General features: G+C 33.4%; 1 protein-coding gene across 2 annotated transcripts in view; it reads left to right on the forward strand.

The window, feature by feature from the left end:
- Positions 1-24304, forward strand: part of LOC143056063 (uncharacterized) — a 32726-nt gene extending 8422 nt beyond the window's left edge. The window contains exons 1-8 of one of the 2 annotated variants that reach the window (XM_076229140.1): positions 3242-3294; positions 7408-7530; positions 17501-17990; positions 18821-19565; positions 20670-20919; positions 21790-21960; positions 22655-22734; positions 23871-24304. In XM_076229140.1, the coding sequence (XP_076085255.1) occupies positions 19351-19565; positions 20670-20919; positions 21790-21960; positions 22655-22734; positions 23871-23889 (735 nt within the window). In that variant the 5' untranslated portion in view covers positions 3242-3294; positions 7408-7530; positions 17501-17990; positions 18821-19350 and the 3' untranslated portion in view covers positions 23890-24304. Of the gene's footprint in view, positions 1-3241; positions 3295-7407; positions 7531-17500; positions 17991-18820; positions 19566-20669; positions 20920-21789; positions 21961-22654; positions 22735-23870 lie in introns of those variants that run through there. The other variant, XM_076229139.1, reaches the window with a different exon arrangement.

Here is a 24304-nt window from a genome sequence, read left to right on the forward strand (position 1 = left end):
ACCTGGGGTTTCGCCTTATTACTGGCCTATCGTTTCGGGAGAAAGGTTATGTGTTCTCAATCGCTATTATATTTGTGGTGTACGTTTCTTGCTGTCTGCCATTGTTTTCGCAAATTCGTTCGGTAGAAATTTAACTGAATTGTTTCGCATGTCGCCTTCCCGGAGATTTTAAAACCGACTATACAATATTGGGGTTTTGCTCATTGTTGATATCCAAACAGTCAGATGCACACAATGTAGTTGTTCTAAACATTGCTCTTTGTATTTGGTTGCTATTTATCTCATTGGCAATATGGCATATTATACTCCTCCTTATTTTTGTATCGAGCGCAGATCTTCTCAATTTACTTTCTCAGTAGTTTAATACTTATATACATGTACAAGTTAGCCTGATTTTGTATATATAGAAAAAAATTGAGATGGATAAAATGGAGAAATTAAGAACCTTCTTTGCATAAAATAGAGCCAGTTCTGTCTATATATAGTCAGCGCGATGACCTTGAGTTAAAAAGTCATGGGTACCATCAACTTACAAGGTCAAGGCTGTTTAATCAAAATCTTCGCAAAGTTTTTTTGTTGTTGAAAGCATTTGCAAGACTGACTAGGCACGTGTTTGTGGAAAAAAGGGGAGGGGTATGTAGACACATCTATTGTTAATACATAGACTGTTTACTTTGAGGTACATGTACCCTCTTTTTAAAAAATCTGGAAACATGTATCTGAAGACCATATCATTTTGTTTTAATTTATCTTGTCTTTTAGTAGATAATTTGTCGATCTTCACTTTTGTTTGAATAAAACCTGCAATAGATGATTTTAACAAGATAAATGAGGTTTTCTTTATTTCTACACGATAAAAGGTAGACTAGTTGATTTTCCCTTCATTGATCTATTTGATGGCAATTTTCTTACCTGTGTGACGTCACACAAGCTGTCGTCTGCTTTCATGTCATCCCATTGATGTGATAAGTCAAAATTAGTTCTAACCTTGGAATAACCATACATCATTTCAAAAGGTAAAGATAATAATTTGATTTTTTGATTCATGTCTTTAGAATAGGATTTGTTTGCACAATTAGGTATAACAGAAACATATAATATATGTCTCTGGGTATAAGCATGTAGCCTTTATATTAAAATATTCTTATGTTGATTTTGAGAATATTATGCAGGCCAATAAATTCAGTAAAATGTCATTGAACGCTTATTTTCTATCTATAAAGTCATAAATGCCCTCAAAATCTGAGTTAATTCATTATAGAACTAAATTTTAATATCAGCCTGATTGCTTCTTAATAATTCAAATGCATGTCAAATTGAGGAAAAAGAACCGTATTTGAAAAGGGTACTTCGTTACAAATACGCCTTGCGGTTTATGTTTGCCCATAGGTTGTTGCATGTCTCATTAGCATTTACCCCACACCGTTATTTGTTTGAATGTATCGGAAGGCTGCTGTTTCGTTGACATATACCCTTACACCTACTTTTCTTTAGATTGTGTCTGGAAGTAAAGGAACGATCTTTCTGGGGGTAAATGGCGGTTCTAAAATTTTGATGCTTGCGTGGTACACAGATTTTTTTAAATGTAAAAAAAAAACCCAACTTATACCCCCAGTCCAAAGATCTCCAAACGTTAGAAAGCCAGTCCTTAATAGTCCACTGTGATTCTTCATCGTCAGTGATGGTGGTACCAGTAGTTTTATACTAACTTTGATGATTTTATTTAATTTTTTTATGTTAATCGTCCCATTTTTTCTGACTGAACTCATTATTGTTTTTGGGGTACGGAAAAACCATGAAATCGAGTGCATTTATACTAAGTGAGGTATTTAAAGCATGTCTTTAGTGTAGGAGTAAATGTAAAACGAAAAAATAAAGTATCCTGCAATTTAAAGGCGTAGCCATGCACAAAATTAAATGGTCTGCATGTATGATAGTTTTGATAATCTTATCTCGCAATTTACTGATGATATATAAGAGTCGAGTCATATCTATTTCTTTACTTATTTTGCTTTATCGAAGCGGATCAGGGTACGAACAAAATGTGAGGATGCGTAATTGTCTAGTGGTAAAAAATAGCACCAAGAGCAGTGATGCAACACATTTTTTTGTTTAAAGATTTATTACTAGAAATGATATTTTTGCTGGTTAGAAAGGGGTATGTTAGGAACACCCTCTTTCCAGGATCCGCATCTATTACCTGAATCCTACTATTAGCTGATACCCACTTAAGCATGGATATATGCATGCTTCTACGACGTAATTTTAATCAGTGATTCGACATTGCATAAAAATTGTGCAGGGTTCGCAATCCTTAATCTTTATTCCATCAAAAATCAGAGATATATATATGTTTTTTATGTTTATACATTAGATCAGTAGGATATATATTTTATTTCAGAAGACCTTTAAAATTAATAAAATTAACTGATTATATAAAGTATATGTACATTTTATAAGATGCCATTTAAAAGAAGTGCAATGTTTATTTTTAATACAAATATTCATGAAACTGTTGGGAGCGAAAATGATATGCCTGAAATATTTGCCATTGGACGTTCAGTGTCAAACAACCAAATAACGGTCCCTGGAAGCAATCTCATAACCTTTTATAGCCTATAGATATATTTTATATTTAGTTTGTTATAAAAGCAATTACGTTTATAATGTTTGTTTTGTATTCGTGTTTATCTAACAAGAGCTATGATAGATTACGTTGGCTTCTGTTTGTGTAGTTTATGATATAGAAATGACAAATTTATATATGTGGAGGAGAGTATTTACCATTCAGGAGATATACCCCGTTTTTTGGCGAGGTTCGTGGAGCTCAGTCTTCAGTTTTACATTAATTGGTTCGTCTTTAAGCCGATTAAAAAAAATGTTGTCCCTTACGTATATCTTCAGTCACTTGTATGTTGAATACGTCTGAAACATCGGCAACTGGACGTTACAGTCATCAACGGTTCAATCTAGAAACTTTGAGAACGGTTATATTCTCACAATGTTTGTAGGCGTGAGAAAATACCACCATGATTTAATAATTTTGTTTTCTGTCCTTTTTGATAGAATTCTTGAACGATTGAACGTTTTTAAATCACTTTATTATAATATTGCTTGTCGAAACCACATTTTTTCACACCTTTCTGGTAGATAACCCCAATTTGTTATTTTTTTAAATGACATTGTAAAATTGCATATTATCTCTACGTGATGAACTGATATTTATTATCGCCCTGTGATCAGGAAGTTGTACACCCTGTTTTTGACTTTGTCTTTTGTGCATGTAACAATCAGGTAAGACACAACATGCTTTAATTCGGTTGATTAATTTGGTTGCAAATGTCCAGTGGCAAATATTTTAGGAAGTAAATTTTTAATTATAGTGGATTGGGAAACAAGTTATTGCAACTTATAATAATCCCTTTCCACTTTGCGGGTGCGAGTGCTGCCTTTCAGGAAGTTGAGCATGATACCACCCAGGTAGTTTTGGCTTTGGTGCATGTAACATTAAAGTAAGATAAATCATGCTCTTGTTTCGGTTGATTAATTATTGTTTTTCAAATGTCCAGTGGCAAATATTTCAGGAAGTTGTACACCTTGTTTTGACTGTCTTTTGTGCATGTAACCACCCAGGTAACTTTGGCTCTTGTGCATGTAGAAATCGGTTACGATACAGCATGTTTTATTTAGGTTGATTATTTCTTGTTTTGCAAGTGTCCAGTGGCAAATATTTCATGCACATATATGGCTTTTGTAAATTTAACTCTCATGTATCGTTTGCTTTTGTGCATGTAACAATCCAGTACGATACAGCATGCTTTACTTCGATTATCAGATTAAATTTTGTTTACAAATGTCCAGTGGCAAATATTTCATGCCCATTTATGAATTTTGTGAATTTAACTCCCCGGTTTCTTTGGTTTTTGTATCGGGTATGATGCAACATGCTTAATTTCGGTTGATTTAATTCTTGTTTTGCAAATGTCCAGTGGCAAATATATCATGCATATTCAGGCTAAGAACACGTTTAGTAATAAATCTGTTTAAATGCTTTTATTATTTAAACGAGGATTGCAAGCAGCCTAAGGTAAACATGTAGTATTCGTTATTCAAGTAGGTTTTGTTAAGCATATTTAGTAGTTTTGTAAATAATTTTAGTTTTTAAACTGGGCTGTCTAACAAAAACGACCAAAGCGAGAAGGCGTTCGTTTGACTCATTAAAGGATCTGTTAATACGCGTCCTGTCTGATTCAAGACAAGTTAACGATATCTCTCGAACCGAGGCTGTAACAGTCCTCTAATACCCAGCCTTTCGGGTCTTTCATTATTATACCTTTATATATTGTATATAAACTTCCATTTCATTAATTATTAACTTCGCACTAAGCGGGTTTTACCGTATATACGAAGCTGATATGACAAGTGAAGTTCAGTTCTGATTGTTCTCAAGGGATAAATTTGTCCACATTTTGTGATTCTATCACATTAAACTTTGGCATTTTGTGTTAGAAACAAATTAAAAGATCGTATGCTGAATTTAACAGAAATTATAATTTTAATGTTGTTTTGCAACCATGTGGTTTGTTTGGGAATAAGATAAGTGTGTCTGGACATTTTGAGTTAAATACTCATGAGAAGTCGTTCGTTTGACTCTAATTGCTAGTTCTGTTTATACGCAATCTAAAACTTAAACAAAGCTGCAACCCTCTTTTTATGGAATACATTTTCTGGCATTACAAATGTAGCAACAATTAATATTGATTGATTTTTGTTGTTGTTTAACGTTTATCGACAGCTTTTGAAATACTGACAGTAGTACTTCTCACTAGTAACTTTTGTTGGCTCTCCAAAAGGAAATAATCTTTGAAATGGTTATAATAATGGTGGTTAACGTAATTATCTGGAGTTTTTTTGGTATGGGTTTGTCAATAGTTTACAAAAGATGACCCCAACCCCTAATAAAAAGAACCAAATCACCAAATACATGTTTTGTCTCGGCTAAGGACATAAGAATTTACAATCACCCGGAATAATTTTAAACATTTTAGATATGTGATACAGGGAATTAGACCTCCAAAAATCATAGTATTGTTATCTATTTTTTATTTGAAAATATTTGTTATCTGACAGAGTAATTCTAATAAAAAGATATTTGTGTCAAAGTAATACAATGTTATACAATATAAAACGTGATTTTTATAGCCGATTTGATTGATTTTTGTATTACTATAAAATACAATGAAAAATCTCAAGGGAAAGGACGGTATTAATGTTATATCATAATATTTACTTATAAGACGTCAAATTCATATCAACAATTCAGAAATATTAATTATAAATGCACATTTTCTGTCAACCTACGTTTATGTTGAATTTGTTCTACAAACTTCGTTTATGATTGGTTTATTTGTTTTGTTCAATGTCAAGCGGCAAATGTTACATGTATATTATTAAGGACGAGTACAAATATACTAATCAACCTGTCCAGCCGCAAATATTTCATTTATATTACAAGGAACGAGAACAAATAGACAATGAATCAACCGAGTAGGTTCTACTGTCCAGCGGCAAATATTTCATGTATATTATTAGAGACGAGAACTAATAGACAATTAATTGACCAAGTTAATTATTCCATCCAGTTGCAAATGTTAGGAATATAACTAGGGATGAGCACAAATAGGAAAACAATGATTTAACCATGGAAGTATTATATAATACTTCCATGATTTAACCAAGAAGGTTCTACTGTCAAGTGGCAAATAGTTCATATGTTGATATGGAAGAGAACAAATAGACAATTAATCAACCTAGTAGGTTTTATACTTTCCTGTGGCAAGATATTATTAGGGACGTGAAGACCATGGATTACCCCAGTAGATTCGATTGTCCAGTAGCAAATATTTCAAAAAAGTGTATTAAGATTTCTTGTTATTTTCTCTCTTATCAGGGATAATCATTTCTTAGTGTATCATCCTAATTACTAAGAAATTTATTTCAAAGTTGTCGTTATCAGTTGATGTTATCAGCATCAGAAATTCGTACAGCCAAGGGCGAGTCAAATCTTCACAAATTACGTAATCTGCCATTATGCAAGTCAGTGCATATTTTGGTGTTTACCAACATGGTCCGTTATCTTCGAGGGTGGTGTCAATGTAAGAAAACAATTACCTGCTAATCTCATGTATGACAGGTGTTATCTCTCACCTGTTGAAACCTTATCACAGGTAACGACACTTAATATTAATAAATCGGCATGTAATGACTGAACAACACCCAAGATTTATCGTCTCATCAAAGTCACTGGACGCCAGTTTGAATTGTTTTGTACGAAGTTTTTTAGTAACTTGAAAAAAATGATGAATATTGAGAATTTCTGCCTCACTATGGATGTTTTGTATGGCATAAATATTTCAATTTATAGATCCAATGATGGCGTTTGTTAAGTGCTATTCTGCCTGAAAAGGGTTTAGGGGGAGGGGATGAGTGAAAGAAAACCCAACTAATATAATTTAGTACTAATATATAAAGCATTACTTAGGAGGGTGCATAACTCGGTAATTCACGACAACATCCAGCCGAAACAATGTCATTCACTGCCTTTTTATATATTTCGGCCCTTTTCAACATACTCTCATTCTCTAGTGACAGTCTAAATTACCGCCCTACATCGACATATTTTACGATGAATAATCAGCTTTATTGGTACTAATTTAGATATCATAGCCCGAATATGGATGAAATATTTTCCACTGGACGTTAAACAAACAACAATCAACAAAACATGATCTTGACGATATGTATTGTCTGAGTTCTCTTGCAATTGGATCATTAGATGTGTGTAGATAACATATATATTCACAATCAGTCAATCAACCTGAGACCAGAAAATGATGTGGCAGATCCATTCGGGGGCGGAGGGGATGGCGGTGTTGCAACCCCCCTTTTTATCAATCCATATAGTTAGACCTCCCCCACCTTAACCAGTTATCCTGGGTCAGCATCCTCTTTTTTTAAATGAATGGGTTAGATATCAAGAGAAGATAACTTATGCAAAAAATACGAACAGATCTTCTTCATGATATATGAACAGTATACTGTTAAACAGTTCATTTAGATTTTTGGGTAATTTAAAATACAATTCATAGTTTTAACTGATAAGAATAAAATGACATTTATCGTCAGCCCTATATAAATATATAGACATATTAACTTAAATATTGCTTTTGTTTATGTTTTGCCTCATTCTTGATTGACTAAGCTAGAGTAGAGAATTATGGCAATAAAGATTTGATTTGAATATGAATATGTTATGGTACTACTAGACATATGGAGGCTAATATATGAATGCTGCTTATAATAGATCTATATAGATACATGTAAACTTACTTCTTTGTTTTGTTACAGGTGATTAAGGCTCTGTTAGACAACGGATGTGATGTTAATATAACGGACAATGACGGACTAACTGCAGCAGAACTAGCTGAGAAGTGTCATCAGTCGGGTTGTGCTGCTCTCATACGCGGAGAGGTACGTTAAGTATCAAAGTTTGCACATGCAGTTATCACGTCATCATTTCATCGTAGCCATGATTTAAAAATATGGACTTATGGGTAAAATGCACAAAATTGTTGTTGTAATTGTTTTCACAAGAATGTTACGTTTCCCTATTGTATTTCACTTGCTGTATGTTTATTTTCAATAAAACGGGGAAAATCATATATGGATATACTGTAAAGATGAAGTGCTTTGAAATCAAGAATATTTATAAGCAATAAAGTTTTAAAAATATTGTCTCGCCTGCAACGTTAGTTGCGGAAACGAGACTTGGGCGTGCTGTTCACGAGTCAACAATTGATTCAGTACAGCTTGTGATTAGGTTTCGAGGGCGAGACATATCTCTGTGTTAACAGTTTATATGTTTTAGATTTTTCAATCTCTACGTTTTAAAATATTTTGTTTTATATTTTCTGATAACAGATTAAATGACTCCATAAGGTAAAGTAAAAAGGACACTGCATGCTTTTCAATAATGTAGGAAGGAACTATCTAATCAAAGACTATGTACCATTCAGGGATGCATACATTTAGCTTGTTATTATAATTTATAATAGAGGATTGTGTATAAATGTTGTTGGTTGCAAACATTTAACTTCAAAGGGGTAGGGGCGGTTATGTTTTTTTTTTGTCTGAGTTCGAAAAGCGTAAACTTTTTTCGACCGTTTTTTTTTCTCCAAAATTTAATACTAAGGTATTTGGGAAATTCAGGATTCAGAATAATATTTTGTCATCTGCTTGATCACACTATTCCCCCCCCTCAAAATGAAAATGGGAATACAACTATTTGTTTATGAAAAAATCATACCCACCCCCCTTTTTGAAGTTGAATGGTCGTTCCCTTAGTCGTAAATTTTGTCATATTGTTTAATATTCAGTTTATAATAGACCAAAACAAAGAACTTGTATTGAAGCATTCTATGGCTTTTTTTTAGCCAACCGCAATAAAATTATATAGCCTCGTACATTAATGTAATACTAACATATATTTTTTATTGACATATACTCCATTCTAACTTGAAAGTGTAACAGATTTTTTATGTAATAAATTGAATTTAACTCGACCAATTCCTTATTTGATTTAGTTAGCCACGAGGCAAGTGGACAAGTAGGTCTTTTGTGAGACCTTACCGCACGATGAGCGTTGTGTATGCATGTCCACCGTTCGTAGAAAGAAATGTACATTCATTCATTTAATTTTATTAGCAGATGCACCTCGTAGAAACTATAACCATGTCAATTTGTCAATTTTTCACGGTCACAGCAAAATGAATGGTCTAATGTTAAATTTCGATCAATTTAAGAGATAATTTTTCAAAAAGCATTCATACTTATGTGCAAAACACTTTCGTTTACATTTTCTGTAAGTTATATCTTTTAGACCTATATGTTTACGTATGTCTGTCATAGATATATGAAGATGTGGTATGAGTGCCAATGTCAGAGACAACTCTCCATCCAAATGCATGGACGTGACAAAACTGACATTTACGCAGATCATCACTCTCAGCGGCAAACAAATCATTAACAAGAATGTGTCCAAAGTACACGGATGCCCCACTCGCAGTATCATTTTCCATGTTCAATGGACCGTGAAATTGGATAAAAAATATAATATGCATTCAAAATTAGAAAGATACTATCATAGGGAACATGTGTACTAAGTTTCAAGTTGATTGGACTTCAACTTCATCAAAAACTACCTTGATCAAAAACTTTAACCTGAAACATGCACTTTCATTTTCAATGTTTAGTGGACCGTGAAATTGGGGTCAAAAGTTTAATTTGGCTTTACAATTAGAAAGATCATATCATAAGGAACATGTGTACTAAGTTTCAAGTTGATTGGACTTCAACTTCATCAAAAACTACCTTGACCAAAAACTTTAACCTGAAGCGGGACAGACGGACGGACGAACGGACGGACAGACCAGAAAACATAATGCCCCTCTACTATCGTAGGTGGGGCATAAAAACAATCATAAAGATATGATGTGGTATGATTGCCAGTGAAACAACTGTCCCCCAGAGACTGAAGGGCGTAGATAATATTAATACAAATCAAATTTTAAATGATTCATAATATTAAATCTAGCCAAAAATTGTATTATACCATATTCATCATGAATGAAGTTTTTTATGCCATCAACCCCTTGGGGTAAAAATATGCATTTAACCAATTACCAGACTGACCACCATCAAAATCGAGGTGATGGCAGGTGCTCCGGAAGGGACGACTTTTTTTGCCCCACTTATGACATCGACGAGTCATATAGCCAATGATAAGGCAAGCATCGCCCAACAGTGGATCGTTAATGTGTCCTTTAGACCGATAATCTTCACAAATGTTTACCCCCCCCCCCCCCTAATAAAAATATATAACTGGATAGAACCTTGCGGTGAATATGCTGTTAAATGTAGGAAATAACTTTAACAATTTTAGGAAGGTGTGGTCGACACCTTTCATAATTGACAATTAAGGATTGCTTGTTTTCTTGGTGAAGGTCATCGTTCTATCCGGGATCTCGTGCGTTCTCGACCAATGAAAACTGATGGAAATTTATTTACCAAGGACGATAATAGTGGTGTTTTAAACCATCATACAAACAGATTTCTTTCAGTTTACACCGTCACGAGAAAATCTTTAAAGTGGATGATGGTCTGGGTTAGATTAACAAAAGAGAAAAAAAATGGGCAAAAAGAAAATGAATGTGAGAAGTTCGCATTTTTTATTTTAAAGATTTAAGAATAATGAGGGTCTTAAATATAGAGAAGGGAGGAAAGTACAGAATAATGTCCCACAAAATTAAAGAAAATAGTAGTGAAATACACACTCCATCGAGGAAATTATTGTAACACCTTTACTTTTAGGCTTTTGATACCTACATATAAAGAGATGTAGATAATGTTATTTATTGATGATTAAATCGATTTCCTTGGTTAAGTCTTAGTAGAAAAGGAATATTTAATGATTTTACATCATTGACTAATAACAGATGTTGTTTTTACGTAATGTAAATGTGATATATAACAATGAATAAATTGTTTGTTGTAAAAGATAAGTAATACACATTGTTTAGAGATTAGCTTAACATGTGTATGTAAAAGTAAATGCATTTAATAAAAGTAAGTTGTAGTATAGGCAGAACTATTATGGAGGCAAAACGCGGATACCTATAGTTCACTCATAATACGTTTGGCTGACCCATGTCACCGTCGGTATCCTGTAATTCAGAGGTTGTTGTTGGTTCATGTCATATTTTTTTTTTTTTTTTTATTTATTATGAATGAAACCGTTGGTTTTCTTCATGAATTGTTGGACATTTTTCATGTCGGTGGTCTTTTACAGCTGGCTATATTCTATTAGTTTTTCCTCATTGTTGACATGAAGGCCGCATGGTAAAATATGATTCCACATCATCTTAACCCTGGTGGATACATGTAATTGTCTCATTTGAATGAATTTTCATGTAAAAATGTGATCGAATTTTTCACATGAGAGTTCCGTTGTAGCATGTTCGCATCGAATCCGAGACTGAAGAGGTGGCGTTACCAAATCCCTCCGGGTCAAATCCAAGACCTTTAATTAGTATTTGCTGATTCTCTTTCAGGCATGCTATTAATTGCAACATATCCGGCGAATAAACACGTATATAATCCGACTAAGTGTGTCCGTCTTGTTCAAAGCAGGTTTCATATAGGGGAATGGAACGATTCCAAGGTGTTCATGTTCGTCTGTCAGGGTAAATCTGACCTTGACCTCATGTACAATGATCATGTTACGATACTTGTATTAAACTTTTATATCAAAGACTTTCAATATAAAGGCAACCATGATCAGTTTAACAGGTGGGACATCTCAGTGCGTGCATTGTGCACTCTTTTACATTTATTTTCTTTGCAGTCCTAGGGAGAAATCATGTTTAGAATTGATTTATGAATAATCATGAACTGAAATGGTCGACCCAAAGGTATTATAAATCTCTCGAGTAACATCCTTCAGATATTGAGAGACAGATTAGTCTTGTCAGACACGAATATTTACATTTTTGAATTTTCATTTTACATATTTTTTCCTTCAGGACTTAAAACTATAAAAACTACCAGAATTGTCTAAATTTGTGTTCTTGTTCCATTTCATAAATCCTCGCTAGAATACGCCCGGGTAAAAATAATAAAGCTTTAAATTTTTCGCATTAGTACGTAAAGTATCTTTGTAGCTGTCAAAAAAGTGAAGGTTAAATGCCATGTCATTGAGTGCATGTTCACAGCCGGAAGTAATCTGCAATCAAAGAGGTAGGACCTGTATTTCATATACTAGGTGCTCATTTATTCTAAAATCTGAAGTATCAGCATTTTATATGATCTTGGTGGTTTAAAAGGGGGTTCTCAACCCGGGATAACCCGGGGGGGTTCCAACCATATGTCCCCATTGAAATGCATTGATCGTCCAAGAAAGGGAGGTTCCAACCCCCGAAACCCTTCCCTGGACCCGCCACTGTAACCATATGATTGCGTATTTTTAAACTTGTAGTCGAGTTGCTTATTGTCGAAATATGTTTCAACGAAATTTTGAAAAAAATCTGTCGATTTTAAGTCATGACATTGAAAATTCAGTATTTTATTCCAAAAATAACCGAGATGGACACGCTTGATCAAACAGAAATCAATTGGAAGTATAGTTGGTGAGGTTGTATGCTGAACGTCCTACACAATAACTTAATTCTCTAAGCCATACCGTTATACGAAGTAAAGCTATGGAGGGTCTTTCAATTCAGAAACAAATTTATTCATTTTGAATTGATAAAGTATTTGCTTCAACCAAGGATTTGTATAGTACTATACAAATCTTTGCTTCAACTCAAACTTACGTTACAGAAAAATGCAATTTACAAAATGTTATTAAAATTGTCACCAGCAGTGATATCTAATTTAAAAACAAATCTTTTCAATACAAAAAATTTCATTCGGTTTAACAATCTTTCGGGTTTTGACCCCTCGAGTGAAATTAGGCCATACCACTTTTTAGAAGAAAAAAACAACTTATTACCTATGTTATTCGAAAGTAAAAGTTAAGTAAAAAACGCAACCACACATCATTCTGGTCAGATCAAAGAAGAATAAGCCAAGTTAATTGGACCTTTAATTATTAATTATGTATTGTCTTAAATAATGAAAGGTAGACTATCTTCTGTCATACCTGTTTGGTTTCACTGGAGTTACCTAGTTCGTTTTACCTGTAAGTAGAATATATTACAGTAAAAAAGTAAGAACATTACACTATTGACTTTTTAGATACATTAATAAGTTTGATTTGAATCACCATGCATCCATATTTTTATTAAAACGCTTAAAACGCTTAATGACCGAACACATGGATAAAGAATGAAGAGAACTGTATTATGTACAATGACGGATCCAGGGGGTTGGGGAACTAGGTGTTAGATAAATTTTTTGACGATCAATGCATTTGAACGGGGACATCATATATATATGGACCATTCTCCTTAATTGGAACCCCCTTTTAGAAATGAAAGGATCCGTTTCTGTATTGAAGGTTGATATGTGATGTCATAACGAGATTCGGCGCTTTACAACCTCCTTTGTTTTGATGTCCCCAGATTAGGTACAATTCCTCTAGTAAGTTAAGTATTTTCAGATTCCATATCTTTATTTGATGGGTATTTAAAAGAGGGGGGGGGGCTTAAAACGCTTAATGACCGAACACATGGATAAAGAATGAAGAGAACTGTATTATGTGCAACTCAGCTTAAACATCACTATCTAGTTTGTTCTTTATTAATCATTTTATATCGCAGTAGATGTTCGATTCTGAGTTGCGGTTACAATGTTAAACATTCAGTCATGCAATACTAACCAATGATAGACTATCTACAATGGCGGATCCAGGGGTTGGGGAACTAGGTGTTAGATAATTTTTTTGACGATCAATGCATTTGAACGGGGACATCATATATATATGGACCCTTCTCCTTGGTTGGAACCCCCTTTTAGAAATGAAAGGACCCGCTTCTGTTTACTATTGAAGGTTGATATGTGATGTCATAACGAGATTCGGCGCTTTACAACCTCCTTTGTCAAATTTGTTTTGATGTCCCCAGTTTAGGTACAATTCCTCTAGTAAGTTAAGTATTTTCAGATTTTACTTTTTGTCCCATATTGCCAAATGTGGATCGAGGGTTTTAAAAAGGGAGAGGGGTGTTCAAACTAGGCAACATAAAAGATTGAAACATTAAAAACTCCTATACTTACATTAAAAACTTCTATACCTTAACCACATTTTTAGTTCGGGGGGGGGGGGGCATGTCCACTGCCAAACCCCTCAATTCGTATCTGATAGCTTTGACGTATTATTTATTTCCATATACAAATGTATTGATCTATATATAGATCTGTGGCAATGGTATTTTAACACTCTCCTTGTAAGACACACGAATAAATTAAACTTCCGTATAGAACAGTCTCTATTGTTGTGTAAGAAAAGGTCATATCTCAAAGTCAACCTAGAATATCAGGTCGCTTTTTCAATGTCAGATAAAAACTCTTCAACATGTAATAATATATATCCATGCTTAAGAAATTATATATTAGTACTTTATACTAGTACTTTTCATAAATTATATACAATCGGTCATAAGTTAAGGACCACTTCATCATGAAAAATTAGATACTTTGACATTTTTGTTGTACTTGCCGCGTGTATAGAGTTTGATTGGTTTCATAACTCTCAAAACACGTTGCCAATGTTAACTAATAAGATTTTACGTTGCGTCTGCAGACATTTTAAAACTACCAGTCATAATCTTGCAAAGTATGATAGTATTTACCCCGATTTTTTTTGGATTTTTTAAAACCTTGTTTAAAACTTTGGTTCTCTCAAAATATGCAAAATAACTAACGTAAAGGTAATATTGGAAATTATTACAACCAAATACGTTTTAACACTGTTTCTGAAGATTTTGAAGAAAAAACATGAAAAAAGCTGATCCTGTCCACTTATATATGTACATGAACTATGTAGTCTTAAATTTAACAATAAGAAAACAATTATATAATAATATAATTGATACAATTATATTATAAGAAAACAGCCAAGTTCGGTACCCTCGGAGGCAGCAGTGTTGTACAAAGACTCGAATATAGTAAAGACTTAACTTATGACCAAGTGTGTATTTACGTGTTGTATCATAATAGAAATAACAACTTGATGATAAAAATAAAAACCAAACATAAGATTTAGAGGATAACATGCTATGTAACAATGAGACATTACAATATACTAAATGCGAACTTAGTTTTAGGGACGACATCAAAAGATCAATGTAAGATAAAAAACTTAATTCAAATAGTTTGGGGGTGGGGGGTTGAACTGCCGCAAGATTTGGTTATCCGACATTGATTTTTACATATATCCATATTGGTCAATCAATTTTTCCCAAATTAAGTTAAGAGGGGGGTGAGGGGGTCAGTGAAAAAACTATGTGAATTAAGTTTTTTATCCTTCATTGAACTTTTGATGTCGTCCCTTAATCTCTCAATAAAAATTGAAAAACAATATAAGATCGCTATATAGAGAGACTGTCAGTATTGGACGGATTATATCTTAGACAACAATCTATTTTATAGCAGTTAATGATATACGCTTAGCAATTTATATAATATCTTGTCTTGTATAGTCGCCGTAACCTAATTTTTAGTAATGGGATGTTCTTTATTTGTATATATGTCATGTTGCATCAAGTATAGCTAGAGTAGAGGGTATTGGTATACATAACCATGCATATTAGACCAACAGATATATACTATATAATTACCTCCTGGCTGAAAAGGGTTTGGGTACTACTGTGGATTCATTTTTTTTCGTGGTTATCAATTTCGTGGATTGAAAAAAACTAACATGTTTGTGGATATTTAATTTCGTGGTTTCTGCATTCACGTCTAAAGAAAATGTGTACTTCGTTGAATTTTAAATTCGTGGTTTCCCTGTTCCCACGAAAATTGGTGTTCAACGAATATGAATGAATCAACAGTAATCAATAAATATCAGGCCATATAAAGGTTTTGATACAAATCAATAAGTATTAGGCCAACAAATATAAATATGTTTCTTGTCTGCTTGGTAGAACACAGACAGTAGATTGGTGAGCAAAATAATTATTATAGATTAGGAATAGTATTCTGTATATAAAATTGAGAATGGAATGGAAAAGAGACAACAACCCAACCAAAGAGCAGATGGCAGCCGTAGGTCAACAATGGGTATTCAATGGAGCGAGAAAATCCCGAACCCGGAGGCGTGCTTCAGCTAGCCCCTAAACAAAAATATATTCTAGTTCAGTAATAATGGACGTCATACTAAACTCCGAAATATATAAAAGAAACTAAAATTAAAACCACACAAGACTATCAAAGGCCAGAGGCTCCTGACTTGGGACAGGCACAAAGGTGCGGCGGGGTTACTATATGTATAGGGGGAAGTTCTAGAGCTAATGATGTGTAGTCGTTAACACTTGCTAAACCAATTGAAACATGTCGATAAAATATGTTGGGGTATGTATGGAGGCAGGAAACAGATCTATGTTTATTGTTGGTCTTTATTATATACTTTATTAGGGCATGTATGCAGTTTTTACAAGTTTATTATATGTATGCACGTATACTAATAGAAAATCAAAGGATATTGGGTATCCATCCATGACACAAAATCAGTACATGCACTGCAAAAAACAAAAGATAAATAAATAGCAAAGTAACAGCGCTTTGATTGCTTTCTTCGTCTAGGAACACGTATACCTAGGTTGCAAAACATCTGACTCATAAAGGATATTTTTACTTTCAATAAATGGGGCTAAATTGAAAAATATTCAACTCAGTTTTTAATAATTTTGCATCTTTATTTTGCCTTTGTTTTTTTCTTGTGCATGTGTTGTGCTTTTTTGTGATAATTTGATACAGCATACCATTTCTTTCCAATTATGTTTGAAGAAAGAAAGTTTAAAAATAAACGCGAAACACACTAAGTCTTGTCTTCGATGTTGCTGTACTGTTAAGTTTAGACCTTATTGTATTTACACACATGGTAATGTGATATGATTGCACATGCAAATTTTCTTTAAAAAGAGGGTCTGGATTGGTTTGTCTACTTTTAATATAAAAAAGAAGATGTGGCATGATTGCCTATGAGACAAAACTCCACAAGAGGCAAACTGACATAGAAATTAACAACTTTATGTCACCGCAAGGCCTTCAACACTGTACAAAGCCCATAACGCATAGTCAGCTTTAAAAGGCCCTGAAATGACAAATGTAAAACAATTCAAACGAAAAAACTAATGGCTTAATTTATGTAATCTTCAATTGATAACCATTCTTCCATATTCTTAACTTATTTTGTCTACTATTCTCTATTCTTTTTATTTTATCACTCAATTATTTTCTATTCTTTAATTGTTGGTCAATTCGATACATGGCCTTCAATAATGGATACAGCCTATACCATTAAATATAGTATTAAAGGCCATTGGGTAACAGCTTGTAAACTTATCGAAAGAGAATGGCCAAATTTTGCCTTGTTCGTTTAATATATATATTTTGAATAATTCTAGTATTTATAAACTTATATCTATCCAATTTTAAAGACAAATTGAATACTGTGGATTCATTTATTTTCGTTGGGTCCTTATTTTCGTGGATCAAAGAAAACTTATATAATCGTGGATATTTAATTTCGTGATTTTGCCTATAGAAAATTTGTTATTTCGGGGTTCGCCTGTAACAACGAAATCCAAGATAATAGGTATCCAACAAATAATAATGAATCCGCAGTACTAGTTCTTATTTTTCTACTCATGAATATTTATTGTTCCTGTCACAATTGTTTTCAGATTCGCTTTTAACTCATCTTTTACTTTTCTATCTTCAGTTTCCATCTTCTGACTTCTTAGAAAAAGAAAACTCGGACAACATAACAAATAGTAACGGTATAAATCAACTGAATACTAGCAACCACACTAACCAATCAGATCGTCAGAAACCTATAATCCAGGCATCTAATAGCTTCTCTAACCACTTTAATCATTATCCAACTTATAACCGTTCCTCTCAAAGTAACTTCAGTCAATCAGATCACGATTCTTTCACTAACAACACTTCTTCCACAACGCATGACTCCCTGAACTCAACCGACAGAAACGTGACGCCTGAAGCATGTGATAATCTTAATACTAACTCGCACGACGTCCACCAGGAACCTCCTGTTCACATTCCAGAACGAGACTATCCAGAGGACGACGATTCTTTGTCAAGCACTGAAAGTGTTACAACCCGCTCAGCATCAGCAGATAATTATAAATCGCACCAGATTAACCCAGACAACTACGAACCACCAGACTTACCTCCAGATACAATATCAGGTAAACGAGTTGTCAGAGATCTCATACTGATGAACAAATTGAGACAATTTTCCATTTCAAAAACTAATGTATTTTAGGTAATATTTTCAAATGTGTTCACCAACACTTTGTGATTGACTGAGTACGCCATAAACACAGAGGAAAACTCGATCAATGATGTGACTTGTTTTTTACGGATAGCTTTCATAATAGAGCAACATAAAACAAGATTTATATACTGTTTAACAACTAATAGTGTGTATCTGGAAAAGAGATATAACATCGAAAGGTTCTGTGAGTTAATTTAGGTACTTCAAAATGTTATATTGCCAGGGTTGGTGCAATATTGTGTGAAAACGGAAGACATCACTGTTGTTGAGCTAACTACACTACTAAAAAATTGGTAAATCAAATAATAAAGGGGCGGAGTACGAAATATAATAATAATGTTTAAGTTTAAATTTATGTAATTGTATGGTTCAATATGCAGTCATATATGACAGTAAGAAAAGAAGGTTCATGTGGGATTCATAGAGTATAGAAAAAAATATTCGAGAACATAATGTATTGGTTTTATCCTAAAAACAAGATATTGTGGTCAAGCAGATGACAAAGAAATTATTCTGAATCCAGATTTTCGCCACACCTTCAGTGTAGTGTTAGATTCTGTGCGAATGTTTTTTTTATTCTGCCTCAGACAAAAAAACCATAACCCCCTACTCCTTAAAGTTAAATGGTTCGCCCATAGAAAATAATAACTTTGAAAGTTGTTATTAAAGTTATACAAATGTATTTTTCCGATAGTCATGAAATCACGTTGGTTTAGATTTTCTCCCCTTAATACTTTGCAGAGAAAGAATCTGAAAACGGCAGTCCAGTTTTATTAGATAACAGCAACACAACATTTCCCGAAACTGATATTACGACACAAGTTGTCTATGGTACGGATAAATCTATTGTAGAAGATCATAATTCTGCTGGACAGGAAAGCGATTTATCTTCCGATACATCAACATTGTCGTCTGCTTCAAGATATGATGACGTAAGCAAAAAACGGCAGACGACTGACAGTTCTGTTCATTTTTCAAGTAATCATCATTTTATAAATTCGCCAAGCGCATCTACACAAGGAACTCCTACTAGCTCGCCGCATCGTGTATCATCACCCCGTGCGTCCATTTTAACAAAAGCAACCGGAGACCATAGCAGTAAACCAAACTCTGTTTCAACAAATATTGAAGAAAAAAGAACTGTGCAAACACTTAGGGACAATTTTCAACGCAAAGACTCTTCTTCGCTGATTCCAACACCTCCATTTCGCGGAATACCACAAAAAGTACCAACTTCCGCTTCAAATTTGAAACCAAAAGGAACTAGAAACATGACAGAATCAATAACGGCTCCTAAATCTGATTGGTTATCAGAGCTTAAACAATTGCATGTAAGCAATTCAGAAACAAACTTGAATGAAAACGATACACATGATCAAAATGGTGATTCTGAAGTCGCACAAATTCGAACAAATGGAAACACGGATCATGCAGAAAAAAATCGACCAATGTCAATGACGAATGGCGAAGTTAAAAAATCACCAAGGTAAATATTGAAATATCATTGAGTATAAATATATACGTCTGTTAGGGACCAAAATTATGCAATCTTCAAATAATAAGTTAAACATTATATGAATTTGTTCTAGGAAAATAAGTTATAATATCATCGATTGAAATGTGTATCAGCAAGCTTTTCGTAAAATATCACCAAAAAATGATTTATTTGGCTTAAAATTGAGAATTACAAAACCATGCAATGTTTAAATTTTTGCACTTAACTTTGGTTAGCCATTCATACTTAAGAAATAAGTCATGCAAGCTATACTTTATTGTAGTTTTAACTTGGGTAGGCATGCATTATATTCGTGATTATTCTTGCCAGAGCGATAGTGAGTATTTTTAGTACTATAGTACTCACGAATTTTGTACTCTGTATACAATATAATGAACCAATATAAAGATAAGCGAATGTGATTTGATTGTCAATTGGACACCTATACAAGAGAGTTCAGTAAATTTGGATGTAAGCAATTATACTAAAGTTACCGTACGGTCTTTTACAATAAACCAAAAAAAAACCAACCATACCGTACGGTCAGCTATAGAGTAGAAAAGAAAAGTTTGAATGCGTAAATAGATTCAATAAAAATAAAAGAATGAATGCGTAAATAGATTCAATAAAAATAAAAGAATGAATGCGTAAATAGATTCAATAAAAATAAAAGAATCTTTGTACAGACCTATATTTTGACCTTGAAATTATACTTATAATTTAACAGACGCCATCGTCATTTGAATGAATGTAATGACATATCTGTGTACTGTCATAAAATCAGTCGCAACCGTCTATTTCGTCCTTTTCGCGTTAGGAAACATCGCTGGATTTTCATCGACATAAATCAACACTACGGACGCCACAAGTCGAACAACCTACTCTTCTGAAATGTACCTCCATTTTTGCAGGTGTTCTCTTTGCTCAAACGTTTTGTATTACAATAATGTTTTCATGACTTTTATTTAATTGTTAATTTTTTCATTTTTTCTATGATGTTCAGTCTCGTTTCTTTCTTTCTTGAACAGTTTTGTACTGCCCTCTTCGTATCTATTTTTTCCATTTATCTGTCTAAACTCCTTGCACGTTTTGTAGGCCACAACTGTTAACATCATCATCTTCGACTGGAAATTTATCATCAATGGGCAGCATGAGTCCTGTCATCGGTAGAAGTATAGTGGACGAATTGAAGAAAAAAGACTTGTCAGATTTAAGAGTAACCAAGAAACCAGGAGAAGGGAAGCAAGTCAAAATGGTCTTTTCGTTTGGCGATCCAAGTCCGGTAAAAGTGACACCGAACAATACTAGTAGTCCTCTAGTCAGTGTAAATAATGGCAATCAAAAGGTATTATATTGTATAAGGAATCACATACTATTTATAGAGTGAAAAACAGTTATCAATGAAGGTCTGGTGGGGGCTATCTCATTTCCTCATTCCATACATTTTTATACTATTTTTTTAATTCTTAATTTGTTTTGCTCGACATTATTCTCTATTTTTCAAAATTTTGTATACCATTTTTTCTCTATTCTTTAATTTGTTTATACCATTTTTCTCTATTCGTTATTTATTTTGTTAATTATTCTCTAGTATTTATATTGTAGAACCATATTATTCTCTTTTCATTAAATTGTTTTGCCCTCTAATCTACACTTTTTGTCCATTTTTTTCTTTTCTGTACATCCGATTCAACCCCTCATATAATATGACCAGCCATTCATCTTTTGTGTGTGTCATGTATTTTCTTCTCTAGCTCGCACAAGCATTTTCCTCGAATTTAAATGTATTACATTTTTCCCGTTTTTGGCATTTTAATGTTCTAAAACACTCCTGTCTCAACTTCAAATTTAAGATTTTGATATTTTTCACCACAATTTTTTGTTCTTTTTCGGGAGTTTTCATGAAACATCATAGTGAGATTTTTATCTGATCAGAAAACGATTTCGTGCGAATTTGTATATATTTCTGATTACTGAAAGGTATGATGATAAGTAAAACAAACATTCCCCGATAGTCTTCGCTTCCACCTGCCTCATATTAAATGATAATCAGTTTCTCATCATGTTGACATTGCTAACTTTCACTTGTCATCAAAGGATGACGACTTTTTGAACTTGTACGCTGAGCTCATTTGACAACCAAAATAAAAATATCATATTTTGAATCGCAGTTTACAATATAAAAATCGATATGCGACTTTCAATCATTTCACAGGAGTCAAAACCTAAAACCCCAGTATTAATGGGAGAATTTGATCCAAAGAATTTTATGGAAAAAGTCCCGGATGTAGACCCTGTTGGAGCAGCATATCCTGAATGGAAGAAGCAACTCTTAGCCAGACAGTTGGCAGAGAAAGCGTTACAAGAATCAGAAGAAAAGAAAAAGGTAGGCAATAGTTTTGGTTTCGATACATTTTTTCAAACTGTGATATTATTGCAATTTGACTTGTTTTTGCAAACGATTAAGGAGAAAATGTTACAACCGATTTTTAATGCCTCCGAAAAATAGTGCATTAAAACATATAATTCCATGGCCTTTTTCCATTAAATCCTAAACAAATACTTTACAGAAGTTAACTCGAGTTTCCCTTGGTCAAATGAAACGACTCGTATATCTCGGACCAATAAATATGTCCCAACTAATAGCGATGAATCTCTTGCCCAATTGTTTTTCATTAGGACGGATGAAATGTTACTTGTTTTTATTGACATTTTGGGACACCTGCCCCAAGTCCTTGCGGTTTATAAGAAGTCTCGATTTTAGTTTAAGCCCTAAAAAGAGTTATGTCTGTTTATTGGTTATCTAGGGAAAATATTTGTAAAACTTCTAGTTTCTAGATACCACGGAGCTTACTCTTTGCTTAGCCACGTTTGTTGATAATGACTGGAGTATCCCATGAATGATTATAATTCATTAATACAGGTGAAAAAATACCGAAAAAACATTTCTTTGTGCCTTCAAGCAAGAACTGTATGTGCTGTTTTAAGGAAGTGGCACATTATCTTTTGTTCCTTTTTTGTTATGATTTTTTGATAAGAATCAAGCAAACCACTACAACTTAATTCTGTAATATTTACAGGAAGAAGAATATGAGGCACGTTTCGCAAATATGCCAGCATGGAAACGTCAGATGATTGAACGGAAGGAAGCCCAAGCAAAGTAAGTTATACAATACAGTAACGTTACATAAAATTGAGAATGGAAATGAGGAATGTGTCAAAGAGACAACAACCCGACTATAGAACAGACAACATCAGAAGGTCATCATTAGGTCTCCAATACAGCCAGAAACTCCCACACCCGGAGGCATCCTTCAGCTGGTCCCTAAACAAATATAGTTTAGTGATAATGGACGTCATTCTAAATAAAACATGAATATTTTATCTAAAGCACTTTCACGCTACATACAAAATTGCTTACGTCAATGCTTTTACACTCCATTAAAATTACAAAAAGACACTTATCTGTTGAGTTCTGTATGTAAGTGAAAATAAGAGTGATTCGCGTACCTACGCGTTACAAGGGTCATAACCAGCAAATGACACAACATCAGACAAAAACCAATGGATAAGGATCTAAACAACTATAAGTTACCATATGGCTTTCACCTAAGACAAGAATGTAAAACACTTGTAATATATGAGATCCCTGGTCTGACAAAAAAACACAATTCAAAATAAAGAAACATTGTTTGTTTGATCAACATAATATTACAGAACAAATGTCAAAGAAGCAAGTTGAAGATATAATATATATGTTTTGAATTTGGTGAAACTATAGAAATATAATCATCTCGAATTCATATGATTGAAAGACTTTATCAAATTTCATACTTTTATCATCATGAAGTATTCGAGAGATAACGAGAAAGTACTGGAAGAGCAAATTGAAAATTGAACTTGAATATAGAGCGAAACGAAAAATAACTCCTGAATACAGCCAGCTATCATTTGTCATATGAAAATATGAGTAAACTGTAATTTACCTATGTTCAAAACTTGTAAATCCATTTAGGATCATTTAGAATTTACATACTAGAAGAAAGAACACCATAGAAAACGACACTTGGTGCGTGGACAGCGTAAACCTCTTCTGCTTTGTATGCAACAGCCATCAACCGACAGTAAAACATGTCTTTCTAATATAAAAAAAAAGCTATAAATAAAGTCTACAGTAGTTTACAGATGTTGAATTCTCCTTAATCGATTAGAAACCAAGATATAAGCAAGATGTTGAAATTGAACAAAAATCTGAAAGTTTTTGATAAATATTTTTTTTTTTTTTTTATTTTACAGACAATCTGGAAACAAGTAAAGGTCACTGAAGATTTATGTGAAGATAATATTTTTTTGAAAGAACAAATTGATCAAACATTGTTTATTTTCAAATACAATACAGGTTATTGGCGATTATAGAGCTACACATCATTGAAATTATCTTCAAATAATCTATGTATAGTTACAATATCATCTAATGTATGAACTTAGGGCCGTTCTTTTTATATTAATGTTAATGTTGGAGGGAAGGAACCGAATATTGTTTTGGATGTGGGTTAAAGAGCGTGGGTATTTATTTAATGGTTGTAAAAAGAAAGTGTGAGGAGAGCGATGAGGGATGAAAGTCCAAACCTCCTACATTCATTTTATTAGAATAGCACGGATGAACCATCATGTCTATGTTACATTTCCACGTATGTATTCATTTTAGCAATCCTAAGAATGTGTCCGGT

Source organism: Mytilus galloprovincialis, chromosome 13 (genome assembly GCF_965363235.1).
Source record: "Mytilus galloprovincialis chromosome 13, xbMytGall1.hap1.1, whole genome shotgun sequence".
In the NCBI taxonomy this organism is placed as follows: domain Eukaryota; kingdom Metazoa; phylum Mollusca; class Bivalvia; order Mytilida; family Mytilidae; genus Mytilus; species Mytilus galloprovincialis.